This window comes from Heteronotia binoei, chromosome 7, assembly GCF_032191835.1.
Source record: "Heteronotia binoei isolate CCM8104 ecotype False Entrance Well chromosome 7, APGP_CSIRO_Hbin_v1, whole genome shotgun sequence".
Classification (NCBI taxonomy): domain Eukaryota; kingdom Metazoa; phylum Chordata; class Lepidosauria; order Squamata; family Gekkonidae; genus Heteronotia; species Heteronotia binoei.
Window position 1 is genome coordinate 138,293,034 of NC_083229.1, and position 12,320 is coordinate 138,305,353.

Here is a 12,320-nt window from a genome sequence, read left to right on the forward strand (position 1 = left end):
GGAGCATTGTCGGGAGGGATGATCTGGATGCGTTCTGGAAGGCGGGCAGTCGAGCATTAGCGGAGGTGGAGGGAGGCCCTGGGCTGAGCTGCCTGCACACCTGGTGGCCACTCATCCCCCAGAAGGAGGAGCGGGAAGTGCTTTGAGCGCTCCTGACCACAGACAGGGAAAGGTGAGTGTAGTGTCTTGTGCTTAAACAAAGCACCACGCGGTCCCACAAGTCAGGGCGACCAGGAGAAGTCCCACGGTCACACAGCACAGCACGGGAAAGACTCCGCCTATCAAGATCAGTGGCGGGAACTTTGACTGGCCAGGATTGGGCTGGCCAGCTAAGGGGCTGTTCCGGGATGAATGTATATAAAGTGGGGCCCGGCCCACGTGTTCCAGTTCCGTAATGTACCATCCAATAAAGCATGTTGCCTTCAACACATCTCGTCTCTGAGTACATTACACTGACGACGAGGATGGGATGTAGCTAGGGAGGCGTCCGTGGGAGGAATCTGACCTAGCCGAAGACGAGAAAGGCGCTAAACCGCAAGAACCGAGAAGCCCACCGCCACCATGGCGAACAATAGCGTAATGACGGGCCATCTTGCCAAGTTCAACCCAGACCACCCCGAGAGGTGGGAAACGTATACCGAACGAGTTGACTGCTACTTGCGGGCCAACTTAATTACAGACGACAACAGAATGAGGGACGTCCTGTTGAGCATCTGTGGAGAGGCGACCTTCGAGATCGCCCGAGGGCTCTTGGCCCCAGTGAAGCTCACTGAAAGGACGTACGGGGAGGTCGTCAGACTCCTCACAGGGCATTTCACGCCCCAACCATCCATCGTGGCCCGCCGATTCCTCTTCCACAAGAGGGATCAGAAGTCCGGAGAGACGGCAGCGGTCTATCTGGCCGCTCTCCGACAGATCGCAGGGAACTGCGAGTTCGACAAAGGGGGAGGGGCCCTGAGGGACAGGTTCGTCTGGGGCCTCCGAGACGAAAGGCTGCAGCAGAAGCTGTTCGCCAAGGAAGAGCTCACCCTCCAACAAGCCTTCAATGAGGCGACTGCCTTCGAGAGGGCCACAAGAGCATACAGCCACCCACGTGGAGAAGCAGTCCACCAAGAAGAAATGGAGCCGGGGGACCGAGAAGAGGAAGACGCTTTCCAGCTCCGGCGACCACAAAGGACAGACCCAAGGGCCCCCACGAAGCAACGAACGACGGAGAGGGCCCCCACCACCAGATGCGCCAGCTGCGGCAACCCCCACGAGAGGAGGGACTGTCCGTACCACAACCTGGACTGCCGCAGCTGCGGAAAGACAGGCCACATCGCTCGGGCTTGCCGGGCCAAGAACAGCCGCCAGCAACCGTCAGCGCACCACGACTTTACGGATGCTCACACAATGGTGTCCACAAGCCTGCAGGTATTAAACTTGCCCCTCGCAGCCCCAGACAAAGTCAAAATGTCGGTCCTCATCGAGGGCGCCCCCTGCGTCATGGAAGTGGACTCAGGTTCCTACATCTCCATTATCTCAGAGGAAACCCTTAAGAGACTATGTCCCCGCCGCCGCCTCCAAATGAGGCCGGCGGACTTTGTACTGAGGGACTTTCAAAAGAACCCAGTACACATTGTGGGATGGGCCCGGGTGAGAGTAGAACGAGGGGACTTCAAGGGGCCCCTAGACATCCTGGTGGTCAAGCGTAAACTTACCACCCTATTGGGGCTGGCCTGCTTCCAACCACTGGGGATCCAGCTGGTGGGGGTGGAACACATGCAGACCAGTAATTTCGAAGAGGTCTGCCGGGAGTTTTCAGCGGTTTTTGACGGGTCCCTGGGGAGTTACACGGGTCCGCCCATCACCCTACCGATCGATCCCATGGTCAGGCCAATCCGGCTCAAGGCGAGGCGCGTCCCGTTCACCTTAAAGCCCAAGATAGAGGCGGAACTGGGCCGCCTCACAGCCCAGGGCGTTATAGAACCCGTGGCATATGCTGCCTGGGAGACCCCCATAGTAACGACGGTTAAACCCAATGGGGACGTGAGAATCTGCGCTGACTACAAGTGCACAATAAAAAAAGCTCTCCAGGACAACCCCTACCCAGTCCCGGTGGTCAGCCACGTCCTAGCAGCCCTAGCAGGGTCCCGAGTTTTTGGGAAGCTGGACCTAGCGCAAGCATACCAACAACTGCCGGTTGATGCTAAGACAGCAGAGGTTCAGACGATTGTGACCCACAGGGGGGCGTTCAGGGTTAAACGATTGCAGTTCGGGGTTAGCGTGGCTCCGGGGATCTTTCAGAGCATAATGGACTCTCTCCTTAAAGGGATCCCCGGAGTTCAGCCCTTCTTCGATGATGTTTTAATTGCCACCCCCGACGCAGGAGAGTTCAGCCGCCGCCTGCGAGAGGTCCTCCGTCGGTTCCAAGCGGCGGGGCTGAAAGTTAAAAAGGAGAAATGTTTGATAGGAGTCCCACGGGTGGAGTTCCTGGGGTTCGCCGTGGACACGGAAGGAATTCACCTGACTGCGGACAAGACCAGGGCCATCGTCCAGGCCCCTGCCCCCATATGCAGGGCGGAGCTACAGAGTTTTTTGGGCTTGCTGAACTTTTATCACTCGTTCCTGCCCCACAAAGCTGCTGTAGCGGAACCATTGCACCGGTTACTGGACAAACAAGCCCCGTGGGTTTGGGGCAAGCGCCAAGCCGCGGCGTTCCAGGCGGTAAAGGACCTCCTGGTCTCAAACGCGGTGCTCCATCACTTCGATGAAGCCTTGCCGTTGGTTTTGGCTTGCGACGCATCCCCCTTTGGGGTGGGGGCCGTCCTGGGGCACCAACTCCCGGACGGGCGGGAGGTGCCGGTCGCATACTGCCCCCGAACTCTAACCCCGGCAGAGCGGAACTACGCTCAAATTGATAAGGAGGCCTTGGCAATCGTGGCGGGGGTGCACAAATTTAACGACTATCTTTACGGTAGGCGTTTCACCATCGCCACGGACCACAAGCCGCTCCTGGGTCTCCTCGCCCCTGACCGCCAGACCTCACAAATAGTATCACAGTGGGTCCTGAGGTGGAACCAATTCCTGAACTCGTACACGTACACATTGATGCACCGCCCGGGCAAAGCCATGGGGCACGCCGATGCCCTCAGCCACCTGCCTCTGCCCTCGACAGACCCAGATCCCGCCCCGGCCCACAGGGTGATGCTAATCGAGTCCCTGCCCGAGCGCCCACTCCACGCCGAGGAGGTAGCTCGTGCAACAGGCAGGGACCGCATCTTCGCACGAGTTTTGGACTCGGTGGGAAGGGGGTGGCCCGCGGGCAGGGTAGACAGTGAGTTCAGGCCATTTGCATCCCGTAAAGAACTATCCTTCCACAAGGGGTGCATACTATGGGGCAGCAGGGTGGTGGTTCCCCCCCCCATGCGCAAACAGGTACTCGAAGCGCTGCATGAAACCCATCCGGGGATCGTAAGGATGAAAGCCCTGGCCCGAAACTATGTGTGATGTCCAGGCATGGATGAGGAAATAGAGGGGTGGGTGAGAAGGTGTCAACCATGCCAGGAGTCCAGGCCCGATCCACCCTCCGCACCGGTCCACCGATGGGAGTCTAACAGGCGGCCGTGGTCCCGCCTCCACTTAGATTTCGCCGGGCCGTACCGGGGCAAATATTCTTTGTCCTGGTCGACGCCTATACAAAATGGCTGGAGGTAATCCCGGTAGCGTCCACCTCCATGACGGCAGCTGTCAGAGCCCTACGGAGGGTTTTCTGTACGCACGGGATACCTGATACCCTGATCACCGACAATGGCACCGCGTTCACCTCCCGGGAATTCCGGGAGTTCATAGCGAGATACTTAATTAAGCATATTAGGTCGGCCCCTTTCCACCCGGCCACCAACACCAGGCCGAACGCATGGTGAGAACCACCAAAGAGGCCCTAGGCCGCATTCTTCAAGGGGACTGGGACCACCGCCTCGCAGCCTTTCTGTTCCACAACAGGATCACCCCCAACCCAACAACAGGGTCCAGTCCCGTTGAGCTGCTAATGGGGAGGAAATTGACTACCCGGCTGGACAGGCTGCACCCGGACCGAGCCACTGACGTCCGCGGTTCTCCAGAGATCAGGGAAGCGGTGCGGGGGTTCTTCCCGGGTGATCCAGTCTATGCGAAGAACTTCGCAAGCAGCCCAGATTGGGTAGCCGGCCGGGTACTGAGGGTGACGGGGTCCAGATCATACGAGGTAGTGACCGGGGGGGGCAGGTGCTGAGGAGGCTGCTCATCGATCAGCTGCGCCGCCGCACCTTGCCAGAGGAACCACCCGAGGCGGGGGGAGTGCCGGGTGAGGGAGAACCAGCATCGGAAACCCCAGAAGCGGCCCCGCCACCACCGAGCCTGCCGACGTACAAGTCCCCGAGGCCGGCCATTTTTTTGTCTTGCTTCCTTTGGTATTGCATTCTTAGCTCTGTCATCTTGAAATTCAACTAGAATGTCTCTTGGGCCACATTGGTTGGGCATATTTGGGGGGCCGATTCTGTATGCCCTTGTTATTGCTGGCATTACCCCCTCTTCAAATGGTATTATTTTGGCCAGCCAGTTTGATATGAAAGAAGCAAGTATCTGATTTCCTTCAGTTTGCTCTGCAAAGCTTCGAAACTTCAAAGAGCGCTCTCTGAGTCTCTGTTCCAGGATTAGTATACGATCTCTTGCCCAGGCTTCAGCTTTCTGAAGTTCTTATATATTATCACTATTTGCCAAGGAGTTCTCATAAGCAGAGTTAGTGTCTGCGACTTTTTAGAAAGCAGATTGGATAGCATTGTTCCTTTATCGGGGTCAGGAGTCAATTTATTTCAGCAAGTATGTCTTCTTTAAAAGACACAAATACGTCCTGGAATTCAGCAGGAGTTATAGGTGAGTTTGTTTCCATTTTGTCGTCATCTGTGGCCCTCTTAGTTTCAGTTTGTTTTTGTGACGCAGTTTTTTCCAGTGTTCTCAGACTTTAAAAAAGTTTTTGCTGCACTTGTTTTTGCAGGAGGTTGCTTCCCCCGAGTCTCAGAGGGGTTCCCCTTTAAGAACATAAGAACATAAGAGAAGCCATGTTAGATCAGGCCAATGGCCCATCCAGTCCAACACTCTGTGTCACACAGTGGCAAAAAAATTATATATATATATACACACACACACACACACATATACACACACACACTGTGGCTAATAGCCACTGATGGACCTCTGCTCCATATTTTTATCTAAACCCCTCTTGAAGGTGGCTATGCTTGTGGCCGCCACCACCTCCTGTGGCAGTGAATTCCACATGTTAATCACCCTCTGGGTGAAGAAGTACCTCCTTTTATCTGTTCTAACCCGACTGCTCAGCAATTTCACTGAATGCCCATGAGTTCTTACATACATACATACATAGACCTTTATTGGCATCAATACAAAAATACAGTATACCTTAAAACCAAGAGTGACACAATGGGATATAATAAAAGACCAGCAAAAGTCAAATAACATAAAATAGCTGTGGGCTATGCATGAGTAAAAGCCTCTCTGATTTGGATCGCAACCTGTAAAAAGCAAGCAACGTGAGTGGTAACAAAGTTGTGTTTCCCGTGAAGTAAAAAGTGGGCCTTGGCATTGTCAGAAAGGCCTTGATGGTCAGAGAGCAGAGCATCTAGGTATTTTACTCGTGGACTGCTATAGAAAGGACAGTCCAGAAGAACATGAGGGACCATTTCGATGACTCCCTGGCTACAAGGGCATCGTCTAAGATTGTGGGGGATTCTGTGGTATCTTCCAGAGAGAATGGCCGAAGGTAGTGCATTAAATCTAGCCAGCATGAATGCTCTTCTTTGATGAGGGTCAGTTAAGGAGAGGAAATAGGATTTAGGATTTAGAGAAAACTAAGATCTTTGTTTTCCCATAATTCAGGGTTAACTCATTATTGAGATAGGTCATAACCTGGTACAATAAACGCCTCAATCCAATTTGGGAACATGACAGCAAGACGGCATCATCCGCATACAGAAGGATGGGAACGTGACGGTGAGCAATTTTGGGGGCATGCCCATCAATTGCATATAAAACAGGGGCTAGATCGTTTAAAAAAAGATTTAAAAGTGCTGGGGCAAGGATACAGCCCTGTTTCACATCCTTACAAATTGGAATTTCTGGAGTTAGATTTCCCTGAAGATTGTACTTAACTTGACAGCTGGTACGTGTATACAATTTTTTAATCAAGGTAAGCAATCCGGGCCAACTTAACCCAAAGCAACTCTCTAGGAACTGAGTCAAACGCCGCCTTAAGATCTAAAAAGGCAGCGAAGAGTTTGTTGCCAGGTTATTTAGAAACTAGGTGCGATAAAACGACACAGTGGTCAAGGGTGGATTTACCATGGCGAAACCCTATTTGTTCTGGGCCTAAGATGTTATTTGTTGTCAGCCATGTTAATCACCCTCTGGGTGAAGAAGTACCTCCTTTTATCTGTTCTAACCCGACTGCTCAGCAATTTCATTGAATGCCCATGAGTTCTTATATAGTGAGAAAGGGAGAAAAGTACTTCTTTCTCTACTTTCTCCATCCCATGCATTATCTTGTAAACCTCTATCATGTCACCCTGCAGTCGACGTTTCTCCAAGCTAAAGAGTCTCAAGCGTTTAAACCTTTCTTCATAGGGAAAGTGTTCCAAACCTGTAATCATTCTAGTTGCCCTTTTTTGCACTTTTGCCAGTGCTATAATATCCTTTTTGAGGTGCGGTGACCAGAATTGCACACAGTATTCCAAATGAGACCGCACCATCGATTTATACAGGGGCATTATTATACTGGCTGATTTGTTTTCAATTCCCTTCCTAATAATTCCCAGCATGGCGTTGGCCTTTTTTATTGCAATCACACACTGTCTTGACATTTTCAGTGAGTTATCTACCACGACCCCAAGATCTCTCTCTTGGTCAGTCTCTGCCAGTTCACACCCCATCAACTTGTATTTACAGCTGGGATTCTTGGCCCCAATGTGCATTACTTTGCACTTGGCCACATTGAACCTCATCTGCCACATTGACGCCCACTCACCCAGCCTCAACAGATCCCTTTGGAGTTTCTCACAATCCTCTCTGGTTCTTACAACCCTGAACAATTTATTGTCATCCGCAAACTTGGCCACTTCACTGCTTACTCTCAACTCCAAATCATTTATGAACAAGTTAAAGAGCATGGGACCCAGTACCGAGCCCTGCGGCACTCCACTGCTTACCGTCCTCCACTGTGAAGACTGCCCATTTATACTCACTCTCTGCTTCCTATTAATTAGCCAGTTTTTGATCCACAAGAGGACCTGTCCTTTTACTCCATGACTCTCGAGCTTACTAAGGAGGCTTTGATGAGGAACTTTATCAAAAGCTTTCTGGAAGTCAAGGAAAACAATATCTATCGGGTCTCCTTTGTCTACATGTTTGTTCACCCCCTCAAAGAAATGTAACAGGTTAGTGAGGCAAAATCTTCCCTTACAGAACCCATGCTGAGTATTCATATAATAACTCGTGTTCAATAACTCGTGTTCATCAATGTGCCTACTCATTCTGTCCTTGATAATGGTTTCTACCAACTTTCCCGGTATTGAAGTCAGACTGACTGGCCTGTAGTTACCCGGATCTCCTCTGGAACCCTTTTTAAAGATGGGGGTGACATTTGCTACCTTTCAGTCCTCAGGAACGGAGGCAGATTTCAATGAAAGATTACATATTTTTGTCAGGAGATTCACAAGTTCAACTTTGAGTTCTTTCAGAACTCTTGGATGTATGCCATCCGGACCTGGTGACTTATTAGTTTTTAATTCATCCATCAGTTGTAGGACCTCCTCTCTTGTCACCTCAGATTTCAGTTTCCCCCCTTACACAGAGTTCAACAGCATGATAAGCACACATTTAAATCTTAGTGAGTTAGGCAGAATATAAATAAATACATAGCATGAATCTCAGTGAGTCAATTAGATTACAAATAAATACCTATAAGAACTTCTCTAGATTAAATCAAAAGGGTTTCCAGCTAAACATAAGGAAGAACTTCTTGACATTTAGAGTGGTTCCTCAGTGGAACAGGCTTCCTCCTTGGGAGGTGGTCAGCTCTCCCTCCTTGATGGTTTTAAAGCGGAGGCAAGATGGCCATCTGACAGCAATGAGGATCCTGTGAATTAGGCAGATCCTGAGGAGGGCAAGAAGGGTTACATCAGTGCTCATTTCTCTTGGCTGCTTCTTACACGCCCAGGGAAATGGTGAAGGCCACTTCAGGATCAGGCAGCCATTTTTCTCCAGCAGCCAGTTTGGTCAGGGATACTGGAGGCTTTTGCCATCTTCTGTGCCTGGTCAATTTGCTATTGAACAGATTTATATCGGGTATAAAAACCTTCAGGGGGTGATGCTGGAAGTAAACTTGTGTGATATCTAATCAGCCACTAGAGGGAGCAAAACATGCACAGAACTGGAAAAAACAGAACAGGAAAGAAACAGGAACTTTTCAGTGAGTAAAACCACAATGTGAAAAGCCTTTCGTGAGATAAGCAACCAGAAGAGGAGGAGGAGATTGGATTTCTACCCCTCCCTTCACTTGGCGTCTCAGAGGAGCTTCCAGTCTCCCTTTCCCCTTCATTTCCCCATCGCAGGCAGCCCTCCCCCACCCCCCGCCCCCTGTGAGGTGCATGAGGCTGAGAGACCTGGCTGCATGGGGTGGGGGTGGGGAAGGACCGCAGAATCAGCCCCAGTTCTCTCTGGTTAGAGTCTGCTGGTCTTCACCACCACACAAAACTGCATATTCAAAACATATTTAACTTCAAACCAGATTCAGTAGCTCTAGTTTTACTAAGGTCTGTGGTTTGCTTTGATTCTGGTATCTAAGGACAAGACTTGGAAACTTAGTGATTGTCTATAGATTACAGTTTAATTATTTGATGTCTCAGTTCACAGATGCCAAACTGTGACTAATGAAGAGTTTAGAGCTTTTAAAGGTTGTTGTTGTTGATGATGATGAGGAGGAGGAGGAGGAGGAGGAGGAGCTCTCCTGACTTTGGCCATGGTGGTCTCTCTCCAGAGGGTGGAAATCATTTGTCCTTGTGGCTTCGCCTGTCAAAGGTCACCTCAGGTTATAGGTCACTTGAGCCGGGTTTCCCTCCCTGCCTTCCAATGATGTCCTGGACCCCGTGTTCCAACTCTTGTGTTTTTTGTGATGGTTTTATCAGCCAATAAAAAGGCATTGTTGGTCGACCCTGGTTTTAAACTAGGCATTATACATGTGCAACAAATGAAATCTGTACTTTCTTCATTATTTATAATGGTCAATAGTGTAGCAGAAGGTGCAATATTGTAAACAGCAAGGTTGTGTTCCATTCGCTTTTCTTGAAAATAACCCTGATGGCAGCTTTCAGCAATCGGACCTTAGAACCCTGGGCCGTCTGTCTTCTCTCCTGGAAGGTGGCTTGTTTGACCTTTCAGGTCAGCTGGTTGTCACTTGTCCAGCTCTTTTATTCCACTGCTTCAGACCAACACAGCTCCCCACCTGGATTGTTCAGTGGTTGTCCAATAGAGCTTTTACTTCCAGAGCGCCTTTAAAAGAAGCCTGATGGATTCCATGAAGGGCAGTGCTTTTCCCTCCTGCAGTTCTCTTTCATTAGGATGGCACCATGAATGGCTGTATAGAGTCAAACCCAGTGAAAGCTGCCCCACACTTTTTCTTGCTCATGGATGCTCACTTGCTTTCTGTGGTTGCTGTGTAAAAACTGTTGGTATAGACTATGATGAGAATATAATAGCATCAGCCACTGATTGTCTCTTCCACCCCCCACCCCCATGTTTGCTGTTGCAGATCAGAAGACAAGGAGGAATACAATTACTGGTGGACCTCCTGGACCATCGAATGACAGAAGTCCACCGCAGTGCCTGTGGAGCTCTGAGGAACTTGGTCTATGGGAAAGCAAATGACGACAACAAAATTGCTTTGAAAAACTGTGGGGGTATTCCGGCACTAGTGCGATTACTCCGCAAGACCACAGATTTGGAAATCAGAGAACTCGTCACAGGTTTGAAGATCTTTTGTTATTCTATGCCAAAGTGTAGCTTGGAATATGATCAGAGTTTAAGATCACTCAGTGCATGGCTAGCAGATCTGGAAATGTCACATGGTCTTACTGGTTGGCTAGATTTCGCTCTGACTGCCCAGAGGTTTCATTCCAAGTCTTGCAGCTGTTTCCAGTTTGTTTTAGGATTCAGGTATCTTGTCTGGATGAAATCCTAAAGCCTGCAAAATAGTCAAAGTTTGTTTTTTTTAAAGCCTATTTTAAGATTAAGGCTGTGCACACACAAAAAAATAATTGGTAATATCTGGATCAGGAAATATTCAGTGAAAAAAAATTTGGTATTCCAGATATTTCCAAATAGTAGTAATCTGGTATATCCAAATATGCAGAGAAATTCAGCTATATCTGGATATTTGGCTATATCCGGATATTTGAAGTAAATGGCAATATAGGGTATTTTGGAAGCTGCCTTGAGGGGAGGGGGTTTGGAAGAGGGCCCCCAAAACTGCAGAGCAGATTCAGGGGACTCTCCCCCAAGGAACCCCCAAGGCCCAAAAGACTGGACCCATCTGTGGGCACTGCAAAAGGCCCACTGCTCCCAATGGTGGGGGAAAAGCAATCAGCTACTTCCCCCGCTGTAATTGCTGTGGGAAAAGTGGGTCTGCGGAGCAGGGGGTTTAGGGGAAAGTTGGTATTAGATGGCTTGCTGTCAGATCACTGGCAGCACAGGTGTTAGTGATGTACTTAGTTGTTAACAAGATAGCTAGCTTCAGCCACAATACATTGCCTGAACACTGATTCTTACATTACTTACAATATGAGCATGGTCAGGACAAACACTTAAACATTGTACATAACAGGTTCAAATGATCCAATTACGTTGAAGCACAGGAACTTTGAGTGCATATAGTTGGCCCCGTTAGCCCAGCTCTTTAGTCTCAGTTTAACCATTGCCATGCTGCAATCACAAATAAAGAGTTGTGATCAACTCTACTCGCATCTACTCATGCATCGAACCCAGTACTTTTCACTGGCTACGAGGATGGGATCCTGTTGAGCAAGCCCCAGCCACCGGCACCACACCGCACATCACTGCTTCACGCTCCAGCACACACCGCGCATTGCATCACCACCACTACAGCCATGGCTACCGCTCCAGGAACACTAATAGAGTTCAATCCAGTGCTAAGGGAGACTTTGGCCATACGCCTGAAATACTACGTCATGTTCCATGGCATCAGAGAGGAAGAAGGTGACAAGAGGAAGAAGGCCTTGCTGCTGAGCTCCTGCACTATCGCCACCCTAAGGCTCACCAAGAGCCTGGTCACGCCCGCTATGCTGGGCTATGCTTTGACCAGATCATTGCTGTCCTGACCAACCATTTCTCCCCGCAACCCTCTCAGCTGACACAGCGGCACCAGTTCTTTCACCGGAACCAGCTACCACAAGAATCCGCCCCTGACTTGTGAGAACTCAGGGTCAAGGGTGAGTTCCAGAAGCTAGAGGAGGCCCTGCTGCACCATTTCTCCTACAACCTCCAAGACGAGCAAGCTCAACGAAAGATCACAGAGCTGGACAATCCAGTGCTGCAGAAGGCCCTGAAAGTTGCTGCCACCACAGAGAAGGTGGGCAAAGACTGCAGTCACTGCCCCAAGGCCAATGCACATCAGCTCCCCACCTCAGCCTCCAAGGACTTGGATGGAGGTGATGACATACTCAAACAGCACCAGCGGCACAATGATGCCTGCCACCACATGCTACCCAAGTAGCAATTCCCCGGGCGAGCGCCAGCTGTGGAGAACCTCATGAGTGCTACTCCTGCAGTTTCGGTGATGCCATCTGGCATCACTGAGGGAAGCTCAGTCACCTGGCCTGCGTCTGCCACTCCAAACCAGCCAGACCTTTGACTGGCGGAGCACGTCAACACACAAAAAGGTGATGACAGGAGTCTACTAAGCACGAGGAACTGCACTCCATCTACACATCAACCCTGCAGGTGTGCCAGTTGTCCATGCCATCTCCAGACAAGTTGAAGACCACTGTGGTTATCGAGGGGGCCCCATGTGCAATGGAGATCAACAGGGGGCCTCTCACATTCTCTATGGAGATCACATGGGGATCTCATCTCTGTGATCTCAGCGAAGACTCTTATCAGACTGTGCCCAGATCGGGGGGCCTTGCCTTCAGCCATCCCTGGTTATCTTAAGGGATTTTCAAAAGCAGGTGATAGATATAAAGGGAAACAGGTCTTTTTGAGTAAAGTATGGA

The 12,320-nt window shown here is 50.2% G+C and overlaps 1 protein-coding gene across 6 annotated transcripts in view; it reads left to right on the forward strand.

Annotated features, from left to right (window-relative positions):
- CTNND2 (catenin delta 2) overlaps positions 1–12,320 on the forward strand; it is a 492,702-nt gene that overhangs the window by 298,286 nt on the left and 182,096 nt on the right. For all 6 annotated transcript variants that reach the window (XM_060244323.1, XM_060244322.1, XM_060244325.1 and 3 more), the window contains one exon: positions 9,842–10,055. In XM_060244323.1, the coding sequence (XP_060100306.1) occupies positions 9,842–10,055 (214 nt within the window). The remainder of the gene's footprint in view (positions 1–9,841; positions 10,056–12,320) is intronic.